The following is a 21,166-nucleotide window of genomic DNA, read 5'->3' as shown; positions in this document are numbered from 1 at the left end:
TCTTTCTTCCTCACCCTGAGAGGCCCCTTTCTGTGGGAGCGGCTCCCTGAATTTCCTAAATCCAGTCACGAGTCCGTGCAAGGACTAAGGTGGAGATGTCCCAGGCACTGCTGTGGAAGGCTTTGAAAGGAGAATAGGCTAAGGCATCTGTCAGAAACTGTTGGGGTTTGGCCACGTTTTCTTAATTATTTTTTAATAAAAACAGACTCTCCACTTCTGTCAGCTGAATACTGCTGACCTACAGCATGCTTCAAACTCTGGAATTTCCTACAAAAGTCCTAAAATAATCCTAGGGGAGGCTTGTGATGGGGCGTGTTTTGAGTGTGGACGCTGGCAGCCAGGCCACGCTGCCTGACCACGCGGTGCTTCTGCGCAGCTGGCGAGCCCCTCCGCAGGCAGTAACGGGAGGGGTTCAGTGCCAGCCGGGCTCCCCTGGCCAAAGACACGCGTGTCCACTCATCTTCCAGACGTGTAACACGTCGCTCGGTAACTGGAGTCTTTTATTGCAGGCAGCCGTGAACTAGTCATTTAAGTTAAGGGGTTCCATTAGCTGAAGAGGTGTTTCCAGTCGAGCTTTGCTAATTCCAAACTCTTCAAAAATCAAGAACGTTTATGAAAAGGTTGATTTAGCTTTTGATTGCCTTCTGGTTCTGAGTCTATTTAAATCCTATGCAGCGTCATGCATGTGAGACTTTTTTTTTTTCTTTTACTGCAAAACTCGGTATTGTGCACAGCAGCGGCGGCACGTGCGCTGCCCCGGACAGCCTCACCGGGCCAAGACGCCGCACTGTAGCCTCCTCCACTTCCTCGTTTGTGTTGACTTCCAACAGAAATTAAATTGGACTTCAACAAAACGTAAAACCCCGTGTACTAAAAGAACCGTTGCCCGTCCCCAGGCCGCCCCGCTGGGCCGGGCGGGGGCAGCTGTGCCCCCCTCGCCGCCCCGTACCTGACAGCTCCGGCGGGCCGGCCCCGGCCCCCGCGCGGGCGGTTGGAGGGCGGCGCTGGCGCGCGCAGCGGCCGTTAACCGTTGGGGGAGGAGGAGGGGGCGAGGGGGCTCGCCAGAGCGGCCCGCCGGTCTGCTGCCGCCGCCGCCTCTCCGCGGGACGGAGGAGGGAGGCAGCGCAGGTACCGGGGGCCGCGGCAGAGGGGGCGGGCAGGCGGCGAGCTGGCCCCCCCGGGGGGGGCGAAGAGGAGAAGGGACAGCTGCCCTCGACGGGCCGGCGCCTCAGAAAGGGTGGGAGGGCGGCGGCGGAGCGGCCGCGGAGCTGCACACCCCCCCCCCCCCCCCCGGCGTCAGCGCGGAGTGCCTGGCGGTAACGGGGCTAAACGCCGCCTCCCTCGGCACGCCTGTGCTCGGAGGGCGAGCGAGGGACCCCCGTCACACGGAGGGGCTGGGCCGGTCCCAGCCTGTGTGTATGTGGTAGAGCTGTGAAGAGGAGAAGGTGTTCTGTCGGTGGTTCCAGACGGTGCAGTGCGTTTCGACCTTATGCTCTGCAGCTGTGGGGAAGACGTGCGAAATAAGCGTAGCTAGGTGATGCCGCAGGTGCGAAAACTTAAAATGCGACTTTGCTTTCTGGGAAATGAGTGCAAAACCAGGTTTGGAAGTGTTAAGACGGTGGCAGGTGGCATCGCGTTGCACCATGTGTTTGGAGTACAGCGTGGCTGTTCTGTCTGCCTTAGGCCAACAGCCTGTTACGCCTTTGGTTTCGTTACTGTTGTAGTAAGTCAGCCCAGAGTTCTCCGCTTGGAGAGTTCTCACTCTCCAGGGTGTGCTGTGCTGGCCCTCGCTCTGGGAGGAGGGCAGAGGTGCCTGCGAGCCAGCATTCCCCGGCGTGTGCAAGAGCTCGGTCATCCTCTTGTTGCTCAAGAGCAGACTGAGCTGGTGAGCATGTATTCCTGTATCACTGAAACAGGAACAAAACGGATAGAAGCAAATACAGGAACTTGGCAAATACAGGATATATCCTAAAGAGAGGAATGTAGGTTTTTTGGAAAGGAGAATAATACGGCTGTTCTGGTCATAAGTTGCCATTCCGCAACAGTAGATTTAAAGCACAAGAAGTGTGTCTTAACAAAACATGTGAACATGCAAACACCTCTTTTTCTGATGCTTAACTAAGGTGTGGCCTTAAAACATGCTGGCAACTGTGGAAGCTCCACCTTCCCCCCCCTTAAAAAAAAAAAAAAAAATCTTACCTTTACCAGAGAGAAGCTTTCTGTGGGCTGCAACATGGGCAATTACAGCGTGTGAGCTATCTGTGGTGAGTTCACACCCTTCCTTACCTTGCAGTAACTTGTTCTTGTCCATGCCCTCAACCTAGTCCAGTTACCGAGAGCTCTGAATGCCGTTTAATTTCTTTCTGGAAAGCCGGAGGCTTAAATTGTACACAGGTAAATGCTAGGACGTTTTCCCATTGTCCATGTGGTTTACTCATTTGAAATGTTTTTTAACTCCTAAATGCACCAAGAAGTTTATGTCCTTGTGGTGCTTATTTATTAAAAATAACTTATGCTGGCAGCTGTTTAAAAATGTAATCTGCTGTGTTTTACGTAATACGGTATTAAACAGGATTTTTGTTATTTAACATCTGAAAAATAATGTTCAATTAATGGTGATAGATTAATTAAATGTAATATTTGTATATTGTCATTGCTGCATAACCTGGGCTTTAATGTCAAGATGATGAATACTTGGGTTAGCACAGGTAATTTGAACCAAAAAGGAGAGTATTGGTTTCATGTATTGTAGAACAATGGTGCACAGATAATTTTGCCATTTTGTAACTCTGTTTGCGGCCTTATGCTGGAAGAACATGAACCCTTCTGTTTGCCAGTACTTCTTCCTTTTGATGTCATCCCATTGTTGCAGGCTTTTATGTCACTTCCTGCTCAGCTATGCCTGGGGCAATGGTTTTCAGTTACGGTTTGTGGGTCTGTGAGTTCTCTGAATGACTGAGGAGGGATTCTCGAAACGTAGCAAAATCAAGCCTGCAATTGTTGGCTGGGTGGCAGCTGTAAGAACCAATAGGCAGGAACGCAAATCCTTCAACAACTTGTGTTTTTTTTCAGTATGACAGACTTGGTTTAACCATGGTGCCAGATGAGAAGTACTGTTTATCCTGTGAAATATACTGGAACAGTTTCTTGTGTTTTGTTACCCTTGAACAGTGGTTTCAGGAAGGAGACAATCCCAGTGACATTAGGTTTTTGAGCCTTTTCAATGATCTACAATCTAGGAGCAATGGAATAGGAATTCGATATTAAGTAGGACCCCAACAGCAAAGATACATTGTTCTTCAGGGAGAGGAAGGACAGGCGCACTGCAGTAAAGCTGAACCGTGTTCAGGAGCAACCTACACGAATCACACGCAGTCAGGGACACTACTCGTGACAGTGGACTTCCACAATGAAGTATTGTTCAAATTTATCTCTTATCCTACACTTGGGGTTGAGACAAAGCTTAATGAATAATAAACCTACACAAATTTGGTGGTTTTCTTTTTCTGGTTTCCCTGAATGTTTTGAGATCTTTTTGCTTTCCAACAGAATGTGTCTAATTCAGCAAAATACAATTTTAAAGACTGGTTTTTTTAACCAAGGAAAAGAGTGGTTGTTGTCTCAATGTTTCTGTTGTTAGCACAGAGCACCTTAATGCTGCAGCAGTTACCATTGCTTGATTCCTTTTTTTAGAAAACGTATGGATTTATGTGAAGAAAAATATAAAACAGTTTATATGATGCTATCTTACTGGACAGTTAAAGAACTTCTAACCAAAAGCATTTGTAATGTCAGAGAGCTATTTGCAGACTTCTCCATTCTTAGAGAACCATGCTGAGTACTTCTTTCTTGGAAGAAAAAGAATAAAAGGGCTTTTATGCTTTAACGTTTTCTCAATCTCTGTGTTGGTTGGGTTCTTGAGGGGGGAGATCCCCAGGTGAAAACATGGCACAAAGAAATAAAGTAGCTTACGGCGAAAACCTGTCTTTTAGATTCTTTAGAGGAGAGTATTTATTCCAGCCAGCTTCACCATTAGTTTAATGTTCCAGAATCCTTCTGGTAATGTAGCACTGACACAAAAGAAGGTACAGATTTTTAGACTTTTTTTTTTTTTTTAAATAAGCAATATCTTTATTACTGAGATAAAGACTGTACCCTCTCATTTCTTCAGTTGTGTTTCTTTCCCATAAAAACCACATGATGAGTTTTTAGCTAATTATTTGGGGCTAACTGGAGTCTGCCAAATCTGTTCATGAAAATGCCTTCCCAGCTATGCCAGCTGTCTTGGTTTCAGCTGGGATAGAGTTAATTTTCTTTCTAGCAGCTGGTATAGTGTTCTGTTTTGGGTTCAGTAGGAGAAGGATGTTGATAACACGCTGATGTTTTCAGTTGTTGCTAAGTAGTGTTTAGACTAAGTCAAGGATTTTTCAGCTTCTGATGCCCAGCCAGCAAGAAGGCTGGAGGGGCACAAGAAGTTGGGAGGGGACACAGCCAGGACAGCTGACCCAAACTGGCCAAAGGAATATTCCATACCATGTGATGTCACATGCCCAGTATATAAACTGGGGGGAGCTGGCCTGGGGGGGGGGTTGCTGCTTGGGAACTGACTGGGCATTGGTCAGTGAGTGGTGAGCAGTTGCACTGTGCATCGCTTGTTTTGTATATTCGTATCCTCTTACTATTATTGTCATTTTATTATTGTTAACATTATTAGTTTATTCCTTTCTGTACTATTAAACTGTTATTATCTCAACCCACAAGTTTTACTTTTTTTTTTTTTTTTTTCCCCATTCTCTCCTCCATCCCACTGGGGGGTGGGGGGTGGGGGAGTGAGTGAGCATGTGTGGTGCTTAGTTGCTGGCTGGGGTTAAACCACGACACCAACACATTTTAAATGAAAGGGGTCTGTGCTAGAGTTTCTATTTATTACGCAAGAATGAATTTAGAGTTTTGCAAGTCTTTTCCTATTGTCTTTTAACCTTTCCTTTCAGCTGGTTTGAGATTAAAAATATTGAGTCATGGGTCTTTGGAGCATGTGGAGAAAAATGAGCACTGTCAAATTACTTGGCGTTTTTTTTATTTGGTGGAGTTGGAAAACCAACACAGATGATGATGAGGGACCATATTTAATGCTTCCTAAATTCTTATCATTTGGATTCTTGCTAACAAAATATGGGGAAGGAGTTTGGAAGGATGTATGTTCAGAGCCTTATAGATGTTTGAAGGGTGTCCACAAGATAGAGGATTTAGCATGAGACACAACGGTAGCACACAGAGCACTGGAATACAGCATGCTGAGGAGAATGCTGTGAATTCCTTCCTCGCAGACTCGACTGTTAAATAGAAAGACCTAACACTTTTAAGAAAACGGAATGAAAAAGTCTGTGTGAAATGTGCATTCAATTTGACATTGAAATTGATTAGCTGTTTCTGAGGCCTTCTTTTAGGTATAGTTTGGGTGCATGTCTTGATGAGATAGGGACAATAATATTCCTAAACATTTTGTTGAGTTACTTTGTCAAAATGTAACAATTTCAGAAGTCCAGCATCTTTCCCTGGATAATGACATATTAAGTTTCTCTGAATGGTAAACTAACCAATGAGGCTGTAATTGCTAGATTTTTGTATTTATTTTCAAAACACCAAAGGATGCAATATTTCTTGGACATTAAATTGTAAAGTAGGAGGTTTCTTTTTTTTTTTTAATTAAGTGCACGTACTGTCAACATTAACCTTGAACAACTTTTTTCCACAATGTTTTTCTCAAAAACAAGCCCAGTCCTGTTGCCTTGAAATTCTTTTATTCAGTTCTTCTACAGTTAAGCTTTACGTTCCTGTTCACAGACAACTGGATGTTTTTCTCCAAAGCATACATAGTTTTCACTTCGGACTTGTCTGCTCCCCACCCCCATTTTGCAATGTACAATTCCCACTTGCAGCATTTCCAGTAAACATGGGATCAATTGAGTATACAGAAATATCTTCTTCTATAAAATTTCCATTAAAAAAATAACAAGTTTTTATTTACAAAGTGTTTGCTACTACAAAGTAATATTTCCTATTGGTTCAAATATACTATTTGCTAATGCCAGTGTTCCTATTAGGAAAGTAAAACTTTGTATATGCATTTTTTTTTTTAATATCTTTGTCAGTGTTTAAAGCACATATAATACTACCACATTCTTTTTTACACTACTCCTAGCCACATACAATGTGGTAGTAGAAATTAACACTATTTGATCAGGACAAAAAATCAGCATAGCTTAATAGAAGTCTTTCTGCAAAAATAAAACTTTATAATTTAAAGGTATTTGGAAAGAAAGAAATCTATGGAGAATTCAAAAATACAAAGCAAATTGTTTAAGAGATGGACAACTTGGACTTTCTTGAAGACTCAAGAGTCTAACACAGGAAAAGGGAGAAAAATTTCTACCAAAGTGTTTGTGTGACACTTTAAGCCAATATATATGTTGGAGGAAAGACGAGTGGATTAAAAAATTAATTAAAACTTCAAATCCCATATAGTTAGCATCCTCATAAATTGGATTTGTCAGTGTTGCTTTTCTTCTCACCCACCATGTTTACAAACTCTCCTTTCAGTTCAGCATTGAAAGAGGTCATAAAATACCTTTACCCATGACTGGCCTTGTTCTTAAAAAAAAAAAAAAAAAAGTCTTATTTCATTTAAAAGTTAATGGAGTTTCAAGTGGTTTCTACATTTTAAACATAAAAAGGAAGTGTCTCTACCACTCTCTACTTCCATGTAGAATATAGTAGATGTTAAAAAGTGGTACTGTAACTGGGGGACAGATGGACCTGCACATACTGCATGTTGCAGCGGCTCCGTAACATTGGTTGATGTGTATGTCAGCATTAACTCATTGCCAAGGGATTGATCTATCGCCAGAGCGTCTAAGAAGTGCCAACAGACATGTACTGTTGTAAAAACTGTGCCTGTACTTGCTGGCTAGTTACTCCTGATGTGATGTAGGATATGCAAATACAAAGGTTGATGCCTTGGTCCTGGGGCATTATTTGCAGTCAGGACCTAAGGGACGAGGATGAACTTGTATCCTAGTTCTTCCAGGTTTGTTCAAAGTAGGATTAATTTTTTCACAGTAGGTACTTGTGAGATACAGTGTCGTAACATTTGCATATACTTCTCTAAAGTATTTTTCATAAGTACAGCCTGGCTTTAGAGACAAGGGAAATGTGCCAGGAACTTGTGTGATGGGTTGTGATTCAGCTGGTGTTTTCCTCGGGAAATTCTGGGAGATCCACTTAATCCCTGCATGAGTGCAACCAAATCTACTAATTGTTAAAGTTATGTTAGAGATTTAACCAACCCACCAGAAAAACTGGAGACTGATTTTGTGGACTTAACCTTTTCTGGTCAATGTTTTAACTTTTGTGGCTGTTCAGAATAATTGTATGTGACCTAAAAATTTCAATGGGAAGTGCTATGGATATGTGGTGGGTTTTTCCCCCTCTTGGACTGCCTTGGTCTTATGGGCGTGCCACTGCTGCTTCATGGAAGGCACAAGAACCAGATAGCGCTAGGGATTAATTGCTCTGTTTCACTCAGCCTGGGTAATGAGAATAGGCTAAAAACAAGTCACTGTTGAAGACTCGTTTTTGTCTTGGAAAAAGTTTCCTATATACTGCATACATGAGTTTGATTTACATCTACAACTGGATTTAAATTTTACATAGCTGTATCCTGCTATCCGGTGGTGTTAATATATGTAAAACACCTACACCTGGAGAGCATTAAGTATTTAAGAATGGTATTTAGAGATGTCAGAAGGTTAAGTGCTTGCCACTTACTCTAGCCAATACTAAGAAGAAATGCAACTGTGGGCTACTGGGAGGTTCCTGTATCTGCTCGGAATTATCACGGCCCTCCTACAGATACTAATCTGATCCAGGTTAGCCTGCTTTTCTTATTGGAGAAAGGAAAAACTAAGTTATTCATTTGCTCCATATTGTTCCTAAGCAGGAGGCTTTCTCCTGGGATTTGGATGGTTAGATCTCAGATGTTTCTTCTGCCCAATTTTGAGCAAGGATTTTTGGTGTCCTGCAGGTTAGGTGGATATCCTAAATGTTGGATTCTTGGGTAGTGTCAAAAAGATATAAGCAAAAAGAAAACATTTTGGTTTTGGCTGATCTTTGGGGTAGGCCAGACAAGGTAGGAGTATTAAAGATGTAGAAATGAATATGCACTCTCTAAACAGCTGTGATAAACAGCCCCTTCAGTTGTTACTGTCAGACTGCTTTTATGAGCATTCCCTCACCTAACTGTTAGTACCAGCTGGGTTAGGTATCCATGGATGCCAACTCAGGTAATTAGATTGAACGAGCTAGGAAGTACTTGTATGAGCAGCTCTACAGTGACTTGAAAGGATATTAATACTTAACAGAGGGAATCAACAACTGGGAGCAGTGTTGGTTGTGGGGATTTTGGGGGCAATATACCTGGGTCCGGGGGAAAACAGTTGCTCACAGCCTCTTAAAAACACACACCAGACTAATTTCTAACAAACAGCTAAATAGGAAAGAGACAATCTGATTTGGGAATGTGGTTAAATCTAAGGAATGAGAGTTTCACAAGTTTCATGGTATCAGGATTTGGTTATGTGAACACCTGCCAGCAGAAAATTAAGTATTTAGAGCTGGGAACATGCTTGCAAGGGTAGGTGTGTGATAATCAGAAATGACGAATTATTTATTGGCGTATTACTTCTAAACATAGGTCAGAATTCAAGAAGTGGCACATTTTAAAAAACAAAATAAACAGAGCAATGGTCCTTAGCCTCTTCCTCGTTCATCAGTAATGCTGCAATAGGCACCATTACCCAGTACTGAAGGTTGAGACGCCTTCAGCCATAAAATATACCAGGCCTTGGAGTAACAACTGCAGCATTTCTTTAAAATTAATTAAGCTTGTAGTAAGCAGAAGGATGACACCTCAAAGTATGACTATTACTAGAATTCTTTAAATAAAAAATTGAAAAAGCTCATACAGTCTTTTCCCAGCTTCATTATATCTGGTTATTTAAAATACTTATGTTCCTGAGAGACTCTTGTAATGAAAAGATATAAATTAGGTGGGTCAGTGAGAAGGTAACTTGTTTTGGTTTGTTTACTATGTACTATACCCTGTGGTTACTGGCTTTGTTTTTATATTAATCCAAAACCCAAATGTCTTTAACTCACTAAAAGGAAAGTCTTCAATAAACTGCCTGCATTATTTTCAGCTGAAAAGAGCCAGTTAATTATAAAAATGAGTATTGCCCAGTGTTCAAATGTGATTAAGTTTCAGTTGTGCTCTTGAATTAAAATGGTGGATATGGTCAGAAGAAAGAGCACTTGACATTTAAAACCTTAACTGTGGAATTCTAAATTCAAGGATCATTTTATGTACGAACTGGAGGGTTTTGTTTATCTTAACCAAATTTTAATTTTTTTTTTTTTTTTTTAATTAGGCCTTTTTACATAATGTTACTTCAGGCTGACTTAGTTGATCAGCACAAGTCCTTCTGTGGGTATTCTGTGTACTCAGCAATTTCCGGCAGCTCAAAAGGACTAGGAGTATTTGCAAGCTATAGTTGAAAAAAAACTAAGCAAAACCCTTAACCAAAATGGAAATATCTGCAGTGTGGCTTGTACTAGGTTTAATGAAGTTAGTTAAAAATCATACCTTCAGTTAAACTGGTATCATTTGCTTTAGTCTTTACTTAAATATGCATACTTTCTTAGATTAGATGGATTGTTGCCGTTAATTCCAGTGTTGAAATGAGAAGACCGGCACACCTTAATTTTAAAAACCAAAATCCACATACATTAGGTCAGATTTCCACATAATAGAAAAATGCTGTCTCCCACTCCTATTTTTTCATCTAGTTTGTGCTGCTGACTTTCTAAGTCAAATTCAGATTTTTCAAGCACCATAAAATAAATCCAGAAATAAAGCTGTTTACTGCAATATATATTAAAGCATTTACACATAGCACTATATTGCTTGCAGCCAAGTGCCTTCTGAATGTGTAATGACGAAATAGTGTTCCAAGACAGAAACATGTCATGCATGAAGATTTAAATGTTAACTTTGTCTCATAAGAGATACCATCGAGTACCAGTTGCTACTTGTTTCATACCAATGAATGTCATGGGTATTGCACGAGACAGGAGAGGATGATGGTAACTGAACAGAAAATGGGAAAACCAGTCTTGCTAATGACAATTTTATTCTGGAAAGTATCTGCTGCTGGCCTTCAGAGGGAAGGCCTGCATGTTGAAGCAACTGAGCACAACTACTTCCATCAGCTTAGTGGGAGCTGTATGGTTGCTTAATATCCTCAATCTCCTTGTCACTCGTAATTGCTCAAAGCTCCATTCAGATGCAACAGCTGCATTTTGTGAGGTCCTGCGTTTACCTGTTTTGTTTTGGGGTTTTTTTGTGTTGTTTTTTTTTTTAATATGTCAGCTAAAATCAACAAGAATGATTGAAAGGCTTGCCTGAGATCATACATGACTGACTATGGCTGGATAAGGCCCAAAATTTCCTAGTTCCCAGACTTTAGTGTAACCACAAGACTGCAGTGCTTTAGTTGAACTTCATCCTCAACTGGAACTTGGCACAAAGAATCCCAAGGAAGGAATTTCCTTTTGAAGTCTCTTCTAAATGTTATAACTTGTTTTGTCCTTTGTATTCAACTAGTTCAGGAAAAATAACTTTTAAAGTCTTGGTTCAACTGTCTAAGTAAATGTTATGTGCTCCTAGATTTTTTTTTTTTTTTTTTAAAAGTTGATAGCTTTAAGATTGCCAGAAAGCAAGTAGTTACACAGTCTGCTGCTTTGAAGGACATGGACATCAATGGAAGGAGGGTATCATTGAAGATCTTCCTCCTGTAAAGCAGAAAGCGCACTGACTGCTAATAAAATACATTAAATTTCTGGGCAGGAAGCCTTTTTTTGCCAGGTTCTTACAGCTCAAAGTGCTCCTCTTTAGTGATTGTTTAGTGTTTTGCTGGGTTTTTTTTTTTACACAGATCCTGAGTGGGAAATGTGAAGAAAGTGTGAAGTTAAATGTGCCCCTAATTTATTGGGGTGGGTGGAATAATAACTTAAATATTCCCCTCTTTAAGAGTTCTTTAGGATCCCGCATATATCAGATATCTTTGATCTCCCCTCTCCAATGAAAGCTGACTGACATGACAGGTTTTGAAAAAACAATGGGTTTTTAAGAATAAAGGCAATTACCTGTTTAAATTAAATGTCATTCATGAAGCTGACAATTCCATAGTAATATGCATGGAGTATCTTGTAACCTTCTCCTCATCTTATTTCAAAAGTGAGCTGCTTCAGTCAAGTGCATTGACTCTCTTGGCAAGAATTATTATTTTGCATTTGTAAAGCTTTTCTTCATATAGAGGTAGCGTTGCAGATTTGGTTGAAGTGAGGTGGTGTAAATCCCTCAGTCTGCTGTTGCCTGTGAGCCATGAGCACAGGACAGCCTTAACAGTCTTGCTCAGAGGGTGAATAACATGGTAGGCATATAAGAATTCTTTTAATTTGTGCATTTGCAACTCACTTGTATAAGCCAGATAGCTCTACTTGCTCAGTCAAGAGGTATACCTAAATAATGGTGCCGCCCTCCCTAACTGTACCTCAAATGCAGAAGTTCCAACTATCTGTGAAAAGTTTCTAAATTTTTAATGCAAACATGCCAGTGTGCTTGTATGCTCCTTGCAGTTTTACCTGTCCTCTACATAGCTAGTCGTGTGCCAACTCTTGTACAACAGCCAGGTAGCTTTTTAGCTGGAGCCTCAGTTTATCTCACTAGCTCAGGCTTGGTGCTTTTGGATCTTGTTGGCTTGAGTGCGGGTTTGTCTGTAAAAGATGATGTGGACATACCGCACACTGTGCTAGAGCAGTCAAGGGATACAGTTTGCTGCCATTGCTCAAGCAAGTGACAGTATGACAAGCTGCCCAATCTCGTAACTAAGCAACAGAGCCAACGTTGTTGAGCTGACAGCTAATACACTGGTACTTAGAAACAGGTCAACTATTTACATACAGTATAAAAACTAAAAAGAAGTAACACTATTTTAAACTGGATTTACCTAATTAAAAAGTTAACTTCGAGACTAGCTAAAATACTGAATGTTAGGACACCATGGGAAGAGTATATCTACAGTGTATTTTGCTCTGTTATTCAAAGTTTTTTTTTTTTTTAAAAAGGTCTTTATGATTGGATGTGAAGTTAACTATAGAACGTGGATTAATGGTTCAGATGGGATTCATGTTGTGTAATTTTAGCCACAAATTATTTTAAAAAGTGGTTTGATACTACTATTTTTCTAAGGCATATCAAGGCGAGTACAACAGAAGTTCATTTTAAGAAAGTCTATCATAATCCAAGATGACTGGAATGCAAAACATGAAATGATGTATTGTTGAAATTTTTTTTTTTTTCCTAAGAGCCTCAACCTGTGACTTTAGAAGTTACGTGACCTGCCCACCTTGAATTTGAAAATACTGCCTTGAAAACATGCTGCCTGAGCTCCTTAACATAAAGGCCTTTTTTAAAAAAAAATAAAACAACACATGCTATAAAATCAAAAGGATTATAAAGTTAGAACAGTAAAGGAGAAGCTATACTGGATACACTATAATCTAGAAATACAATTTTTAAACTCTTTTTCCTTGAAAAAAGCTGGTGCAGAGAATACTGCTGTTTTTATCCTGATGGTTTAATAATGGCTAAGAATAATCACTTATTTATAATAAATTAGGTCTGCAGTATAAATGAACGTACGAACCTTTCAAAACAGACATACTATTGTTAACTTTTAGAGTATCTAAAATGGATTTAAACTATTTCAAGATTCATTTAATCACTTGCAATTTATATTACTTTAAGAATCTTCTATACAGCAAGTTGAACAGAAAAAAGCAAACATTCTAACAGCCCCTTTGCCCTAGAACAATTTTCATATAAGATAGTTTTAAATAGCTATTTTAGCGCATTTGCGCATGCTCTCTCTTCCCCCTTTTTCTAAAGGTAGCACAGCCAAAAGACAATGCACGAATTGGTGTTTGTTGACTGACTCTGTTTTCTTCTCCATCTGGTAAAGATAAGGGGAAGACAGAGACTTGAGACAGAATGTCCCAAAACGGAAAATGTGAACTTGATGTTTACTTCGCCAAATCTCCAGGGACTTTGTTCTTTTCCTTGGTTATAGTTGATAAAAAACACTTTTCTCTGTGTCTGCGTGTCACTCTGTGTTCAGTTACAAAAAGTTTTCAATTTCAGCTGTGGATGAATTTGTTTGAAGCTTCCATTTTGCTTCACTGAACACAGTGCAAACCAAGGCAAGAAACTTTTAAGTAAAATCCAAGCAGGAGCTCCCATTAAGAATATTTATGAGCAGCATTTTGTATATTCTGTTTTCTACTGTCCTTATTCTGGGGAGGAAGAATCCTCATCTTCATCCTCTTCATCTTCATCATTGAATGAGCATGGAGTTTCTCCCCGTGATTCAGAGTGGCGTGATGTTGCACTGCTGGACTGTTGACTGCTAGGGGCAAGAAACTGCCCAGTTGCTAAGGCCACTTCAGCATCCAAACACAACCCTGGATTCTCACTATCAAAACAACAGAAATGTCGAAGTTTAGAGCATTTCTCATGAAGTTTTAAGCTTTCTTTTTGGCCTCAGCTTTACCTTACTTAAAGAAATGCTACTAACAAGGAAAAATCCAAAAGCTTTACATTTAACACAGCTAATAGTTATGAAAACTGCTAAAATACTGCAAAGTCACATAAAAAAGATTACTGGATGGCTTTTTTTTCCATAACCAACTAGCAGAATTGCTCAAGCCGAAGAAAGCTTAGAGAAGAATAAATCCATCACAATTTTGTCAATATACAGAAATGTTTCCAATATGAAATTAAGCTATTAAATGCCATGAAGAAGAACCTGTCCCAGAATAATCCCTCTTTCCATTTTCTAAGTTACAGGTAACCTCCAAGCAAAGTATGGTTGTTGAGGTGTTTTTTGGATTGGGTTTTTTGTAGTTGTTGGTTTTTAATTTAAAATTATGATTAGACTGTGTGGACTAAACCTCTTGCAAGAGAGCTTAAGCAGTAGTGCATTTAGACACCAAACATTCTCTTGTATTCTTCAGAAGCATTATCAGGCTTTTTTTCCACATGTAATTACATATTTGTAGTCCATGCCCAGACAGGAATTTAAGGTTAATCAGGAAAACTCTATCCTTATTATTAGGGCTTGGGAGTGTTTGTATTCTTTTGAAACATGGATACAAAATAGCTAGTATGCTCAAAATTCAAAGCATGTTGAATTGACCTTTCAAACATAATTACCAAGACGACAGAATAGGAGCCTTTTCACAATCAAAAATCAACTATAATAGAAAACATCTTATTTCCTGCATGTAAATGGTATGAAATAGTGAGGTTACTGATAGTACTACAAGCATGTATCACTATCCTTGAATAAAAAATTATTTTATTTACCTTGATTTAGCATCAGAAGTACCTCCTGCTACCTCTAAATGTGAAACTGCTTGTGCTGAACTTGAAAGTAACCCTTGGTTTATCCATGAAAATCCTGCAGACATATCTAGAAGAAAGGATAATTGTATTTATGATAGTTACTTAAATTTTTTCTTCCTTTTACAATCTTAAACTTTGCATTCTCTTTGCAGTTGGGATTCCTTAGTTTAGAAGAGAAGGTACCAGTAGCTTGAGTTGATTTTATACTGTAGATGTGTCCTGTTTACTCAAGATTAGATTTTATATATTTTTTTAATATATATATACACCCACCCCCCCCAGTGTTTGTGGATGCACTCAAGCCTTGCACTCCCTCACTCAGAACTGTGGTTATTTCTATGAAGTTTTTCCCTCTGAAGAGAATTCACACTGCAGATGACCCTGCCTAGTAGGCCTATGCAATCAATCACAGGTACCTGAAATAGAGTTTTGGAGTCCTTCATGGAAACCACCTGCTACAGACTGATCCTATCAAATGCCCCAACAACAGCTCTAAATGCCTTTGCTGTTGTGCTTGGTGAAGGTACAAATGGAACTGTACTTGTCAGGACTGGAGATACTGCAGTGAAGCCACCAAGGCAGTATGCATTTCATTTGTGTGTGTTCTGATAGCCAAAGGCAGTTTCGTTTTGGTGGTCTCATAGCTGGCTGTAACACAGCCCCCTAACCTATTCTGACAATGAACAGAGGCAGCAATCAGCTGTGGACATGAGGAGACCACAGCAAAAGGTCTTGTGCCAAGAGTATGAGAGAGCGCCTGTCATACACTGCATGTGTGATGTGTAAGTATGTCTCCCTAGGGACACGAAATTTGAGAATTAAAATGGTCTTGCAATAATGCTGAATTCCTTAAGGTAATTTCTTAAAAGCCCTCTGAGGGACATGAATGGGTTACTTAAACCCTCAGAGTACTTGTTTTCAGATCCCCTAACAAGTAACGCCTGTCAGTTGTTTCCAGTTATGCACACTTCTGCCAAGAGAATCAACAAAACAAGTCCATTGACCCAATTACACTTAAGGGATTTTTTGGGGGGTGTGGGGGGTGTGTGTGTTTTTAATTTGTTTCTTAGATAAGGTGTTTCTATTGACCTACCCAAATTCCATCTCAACACAAAGTTAAAATCAAGTTATCATCAGGACTGCCTAGTTCTTTTTCATGGTGCTTGCGTGTGGTTCCAGCTGGATGCATTAAACCAGGAGTTGGCAGACCTTACTATTATTTTCTATGCCTAATGAAACCTCTGTTCTGTACAGCATGATGGCAGTAAAATGGGATTGCACTATTCATATTTTATCTAGAAGCAGATAAGAGGAATAACTAAATGTGTTTGTTACATATGCTTTCTCATTTGTCCTTCTGTGTTCTTGTTAAGCTTTGGCTCCTTGAGATTTGACAGTGTACTGCCTAGCACAGGGACTGTTTTAAGCAGGTTGTCACAGCCACATAAATTGGCTCATCATCCATTGGGATCCACAGGCTACCTTGTTTTGTGCTGTGGAGACTTGTTAGCAGCAAGGTATTTAAATGACATGTTACAAAGCAGGGCTAGCAAGGTTGATGTTCCTGCCAGCAGAGTCTTTGGAACATGACAGAAGACAATAAGTTGCAGCTTTAGGGCAATCTATGAGGATGGAATAGATCTGAAGAGTGGAATATGGATATAGCTCGATGGCTTTAATTAAGATTACCCTAAATGCAGGTTCGTTTTTACAGAGAACATGTTCTGACAGCCTCCTCCTGTCTTTGCAGGAGGAGGCTGAACCATTTGGAATAACTGCATTGTATTTAGATTAATGAAGTGGATTAGAGATGGAGCACAGTGTTGTTTCCTGGTCTTTTGAAGGGGTGTACCTGTGTGTACATGCTTAATATTCCAGAGGAATAACAAGTTGCTACTAGTCATCTTCATTTTATTAACATTTTGGGATAATAGCTAGTTAGCTTTTCTTTTTGAAGAGCAAGGTGAAGGTAAATATGGATTCTACACACAGGGCAGAAAGAAGGTTCATAGATGCATATCCCTGCCTTGTACTTTCATTGCCTTGTATTTCTAAATTCTATTTTCCAGTGGGCTCTGAGAAGCCAGGGAAAGGAGGAAGTGTGTGAAAGATGGGGAGTTTAAGAAGCCATTTCCTGTCTGGAAAAGACTGTAAAAAAATCTAAGTCTGCCTACAATGAGAATACTTACTATTTCCAGCAGAGTTGATAAATTACTAATAGCTACATTTAGGAACCAGGGAAAACAGCTTGGAAAAAAACTTCCCAAGGTGGTACAGTTCAATCTAAGGGTGTCATCCTGATTATGAACTAGGCATATCTTGCAGGAGATATACTTGGTAGAAATTTGTACTTTACATGAGAAGTCTCTAAAGGAATACCCTCGATAGCAGTTACTGCAAAAGTAAAAGTGCTGCATAGGATTATTGTTGATAGTTGAACAAGCTCATTCATTCAGTGGCTACTCTTATCTCTTCAGTTCCAACTCCAGCCCATTTTGCAGCCAAGGCTTGTTACGCATGTAGATCGCAGAGCACTTCTTCATGCAGGGAAGAATAAAGTGTTGTAATCTAGAGATCCTAAACTGCACCACCTTCTCTGCCCACTGCCTTAGTGGGATACATATAAGTGGGATGTTGTTATCACAGCCATTAGTGTCTCAGAATTTTTGTTTCCTGCTTTTTTTATTTGTAGTCTAATTTTTAGGAGTGAGGACTCAACTGACAAAAGGCAGGACTTGGTTTTGCGTTAACTGCCTGTAGTATATACATGGCTTAAAAGGCACAGGATGTTACTCTGGATATGGTTCTACAAGAGTTGATGCTTGTCTCCATCAGTGGCATGTTTCTGTTCATCTAGCAGTCTCACTCCCTCCTTTACACTTGAACTGTTCTGGTTTGAGCCTGTAGCTAGATAGTTCTACATGCTAAATTGTCAGAAACTCCTCTGCCAGATAAAAAGCCTCTGGTTTAGTACCCTGAACCAGCTCATGAAGAGGCAGAGGAAGATTAACTGTGTCAAAATGAAGAAATGGGCAGCAGTGTGTATTTAGGATTGTGACCCTGGGATGCCATCTTAAGCTGGTGCAAGTGTCATGTTTGTTAGGAAAAAACATTGCCCCTTCCATAGGTATAGAGCTGGCAAATGTTGTAGTGCAGTCTGTTGTATGTCCATCACTTTTTCTGGATTTCTGACTTAGCTAAACCAATACTTTAATGTTAACTTTTACTGTAAGTTATGGTTAAGCTGCTGTATCTTCTACTCTTGCTCACTTTTTCTTGTTTCCAAAAAGGAAGGTCAAATCATGTCAGTTTTAGAAGTCTGCATCAATTACAACAATCAAGCAACAGAAAAATGTGTTACAAACATCATTTAAGATATACATAATACTTTATGGTGTTAATATGCCTTAGGTTCTGCTGATTTCAGTGCTAGTCAGACACCTGAGGATCATACCAATGTAGTACTTGAAATATGGATTAAAAATACTCAACACTTTTTGCTAAAACATCATAAACTCTATAGAAAACCTACAAGATGCTACTTTTATCAACTTAGGGCACTCAAAGAATGGCTAAAACACATGATCCTCCTGCAAAAAAAAAAATACACTAATAAGGTTTTGATGCATACATCAGTTCAGCAGTTCCAAGCAAATTATTTGGCATGTTTAATGCAACTATAAGTTACTTTTTTTTTTTTTTTTTAAGCTGAGATGGTCCAAGTTTTCTTTGTTAATTTTGAATTTCTTTCATTGAACTGGTTAAGACCTGGATTCTTCCAACTGTTTCTCCATCCCTATTAGCAAGCATTACAATACAAACTACTGTTAGTGCATGGAAGTTAGAAATTATCTGAAAAAAAAGATGACCAGGCTAAGGTCAAACTAACCTTGTGTGGGAAATGACTTACCTACTTAGACATATTAGAACAGGACTGGTTTCTACAGCAGTTGAGTTCATGGAGTCAACTAGCGTGGGAGAACTTTTTTAATCTTGGTTGTAATAAACTTACTTGGTGAATAAATGAGACCTTGATTTGCTTTTCTTGTATAGTAGTGACTGAAGCCAGTGTACTTAAAGGTGTGATCATGAGAGCTGTGGAAGTAACGATGAATTCTAAAAATCAGTGATAAGCCTTCCACTTCACTACACTGGCAGTGTAAGAAACAGTATCTAAAGACTGCCAAGGTTAAAATAGGAAGTTGTACTTAACCAAAAATATGTAATCGGGCAAATGATGGCTTTTCAAGTATTGTGCAAAACATTTAAATCTGTTCCCCTTATTTGTCAGTTACTGCCATTAAAAAGCTCTACTATGCAATTCATACTCTTAACTGTAGATTTGTGTTGTGTAATTAAGTAGCAAGGAACAGATAGAAGAAACCTTTAAACTAAATGTACATACCATAGTAACAACACTTCTGGACTAATTTTTTCCAGAGGCTGAAACAGCTGAATGTAACCCATGTCTGAAGAGTACATTACCTGCTTCAATGCATTCTGAGTAAAAAATAAAATCAGTACATTTCTTATGATTAAAAATCTGGATAGGTTTCTGGCTCCTGGTCTGCTACTAGGGAAATAACCCTAATCACAACATTCTTTAAGAATATGCAATCTTAGAATCTGTTTTTTTCTGTTTGGTTTCTTTGAAGCAGAGTACTATTTGTTTCTCACTTGCACAGGAACGTCACAGTTGTTTTGCCTTTAAAGCTTTCAATAAAAAACCCCACCAGCAGTACATTGGTGTGACTGATCTTTTTTCAAAAGAAACTAAAATGGACTACTAATCACTAGTTAAGACATGTAGTTTCATTGCTTAATCTTTAAAAGCTGGTTTTACTCAGTAAAGAGGGTAATGACACAGGTTTTTTTGCAAATGTAAAGAAACCCTATTCTCTGAAAATAAATTAACGCAGGTTTAAAATGAAATAGAAATTTTAGTTTGCTCCTCAATACATGGGAGCAATTAAGTAACTTGAAGACTGCAACACTATTAAAAGATGTGGGTTCTGCTCCTTTCCCCTCTTTTACATTGGTGGTAAATCAAGTGGTAAATAATATTTAGTTGAATGAAACTGCAAGGAACAAACCCAGATGACTTTCAACATCTCTTTTTGGCACCAGTGCAGCCTTATGAAGACTTGGTGTGTAATTTCAAAATTGACTACAATTAAAATATGAAATCTTAGTTTGAAATGTTAAAGCCATTTAAAATGTACTTATTTTAGTGAATGTAACTGAATTCTAATTTATATCCAGCAGTGTTTTACCATGACAAATTTTAAGAAACTGTTTCATTCTTAATTCTCTCACGTAGCAAAATCAAGAATACAAAAACACATGTTCAGCTTCCTGGCTACTTAACTCTATTTTTCTTATCAAAACAAAATAGCATTTTTAATATAAAGTGTGCATTTAAAAGATCCTGACATAAAGATTAAATGTTCCAAACAGAAGGGAAGCAACTTTAGGAAAGTGTAAAAAAAAAATAAAAAATTAAGTCAAATGTTTGAAGTTTCCAACTTCCCCGTGTGAAAGACACAGTTTTATACTACAGTAATTTAAACAAGACCAAAGCCTTGTTAGTAGAGAAGTCAGGGCAATAGCTTTGTTCCCCCTTTCCTCAAAAATGAAGGTCTGTATACAGTAGTTCATTGGGTAACACTTCCTTTACAGAGGAAGTCCCTCCAGAAACCTGAGAAAATATTGGGCTGAGTTTTAAGCTTTGTGAATCAAAAATTTTTGAATTCTTAAATCAGTGTGAATTAAGTTTACAGGACAACTATGATAAACCTTCCAAAATTAACTGTAAAGCAACTTATGTACCAACCCTACTAGCTCCCATATAACTTCAAATGTTACATACCTATGTAAGTGAATATTAAATCTGCTTCAGTTAACTGGTGTTATGGATTTGATCAGGAACAATATTTAAAAGTCTCATCTAACTTACCTGTGATGTAGCCTTCTAAAGCTTTTGGCACCAGGGATTTTGCAGTTCTTAGGTCCTCAGCTGAGCATTTGCCTGCCTCAAGCCCAAAGGACATTCCCATTCTCTTCAGCACCTCACTGTCATCATGAATCTCAAAAGTGTTATCGAAATTAAAGAGGTATTCAAATCTGCATGTAAAAAGTCAAAGTGAGAAGGTTTTGAAAAGAGTACAGCTATGCTTTTTTGCCTATTTTTCCTTTTTTTCTGGTATGCACTGAGGTAAGTGTCTAGATTCTTCATTATCTGTAAAGGGTCCTTAAGGAAAAAAAAAGTGCAGCAAATGCTTTTTCACCTCTGTGACTGGCATGCCTACAGGGTTTAAAATAGCACTTCCTCAGTTAAAGTAGCTTCACCACTGCAGGAAGAAAGTCTAAAATTTTCTACCTCATTAGACAGATTCAAAGGCGAATGAGGGGAGGCCTTGCTAAACATGAACCTTCACTTGTACTAAATCCAATACTTTTAAAGGTCACTTGCAGCCCTGTCACCAGAATAACTATTTTGGTTTTGCTTCTTTTACATTTCACTTTCTGTTCTAATGTGCAACACTCCTCCTGTGAAGTGACCTATTTTACCTCGATATAACTTTG

General features: G+C 39.2%; 1 protein-coding gene across 13 annotated transcripts in view; it reads right to left on the bottom strand.

The window, feature by feature from the left end:
• Nucleotides 1-5,784: 5,784 nt before the first annotated feature.
• Nucleotides 5,785-21,166, bottom strand: part of TFDP2 (transcription factor Dp-2) — a 64,097-nt gene continuing 48,715 nt past the window's right edge. For 11 of the 13 annotated variants that reach the window (XM_030027878.2, XM_030027879.2, XM_030027888.2 and 8 more), the window contains 3 exons: nt 20,538-20,704; nt 14,543-14,648; nt 5,785-13,649 (listed from right to left, as the gene is read on the bottom strand). In XM_030027878.2, the coding sequence (XP_029883738.1) occupies nt 13,466-13,649; nt 14,543-14,648; nt 20,538-20,704 (457 nt within the window). In that variant the 3' untranslated portion in view covers nt 5,785-13,465. The remainder of the gene's footprint in view (nt 13,650-14,542; nt 14,649-20,537; nt 20,705-21,166) is intronic. The other 2 variants (XR_005933336.1, XR_005933337.1) reach the window with 2 other exon arrangements.

This window comes from Aquila chrysaetos, chromosome 10 (assembly GCF_900496995.4).
Source record: "Aquila chrysaetos chrysaetos chromosome 10, bAquChr1.4, whole genome shotgun sequence".
NCBI classification, from domain to species: domain Eukaryota; kingdom Metazoa; phylum Chordata; class Aves; order Accipitriformes; family Accipitridae; genus Aquila; species Aquila chrysaetos.
This window is presented reverse-complemented; position numbering and strand designations above follow the sequence as displayed.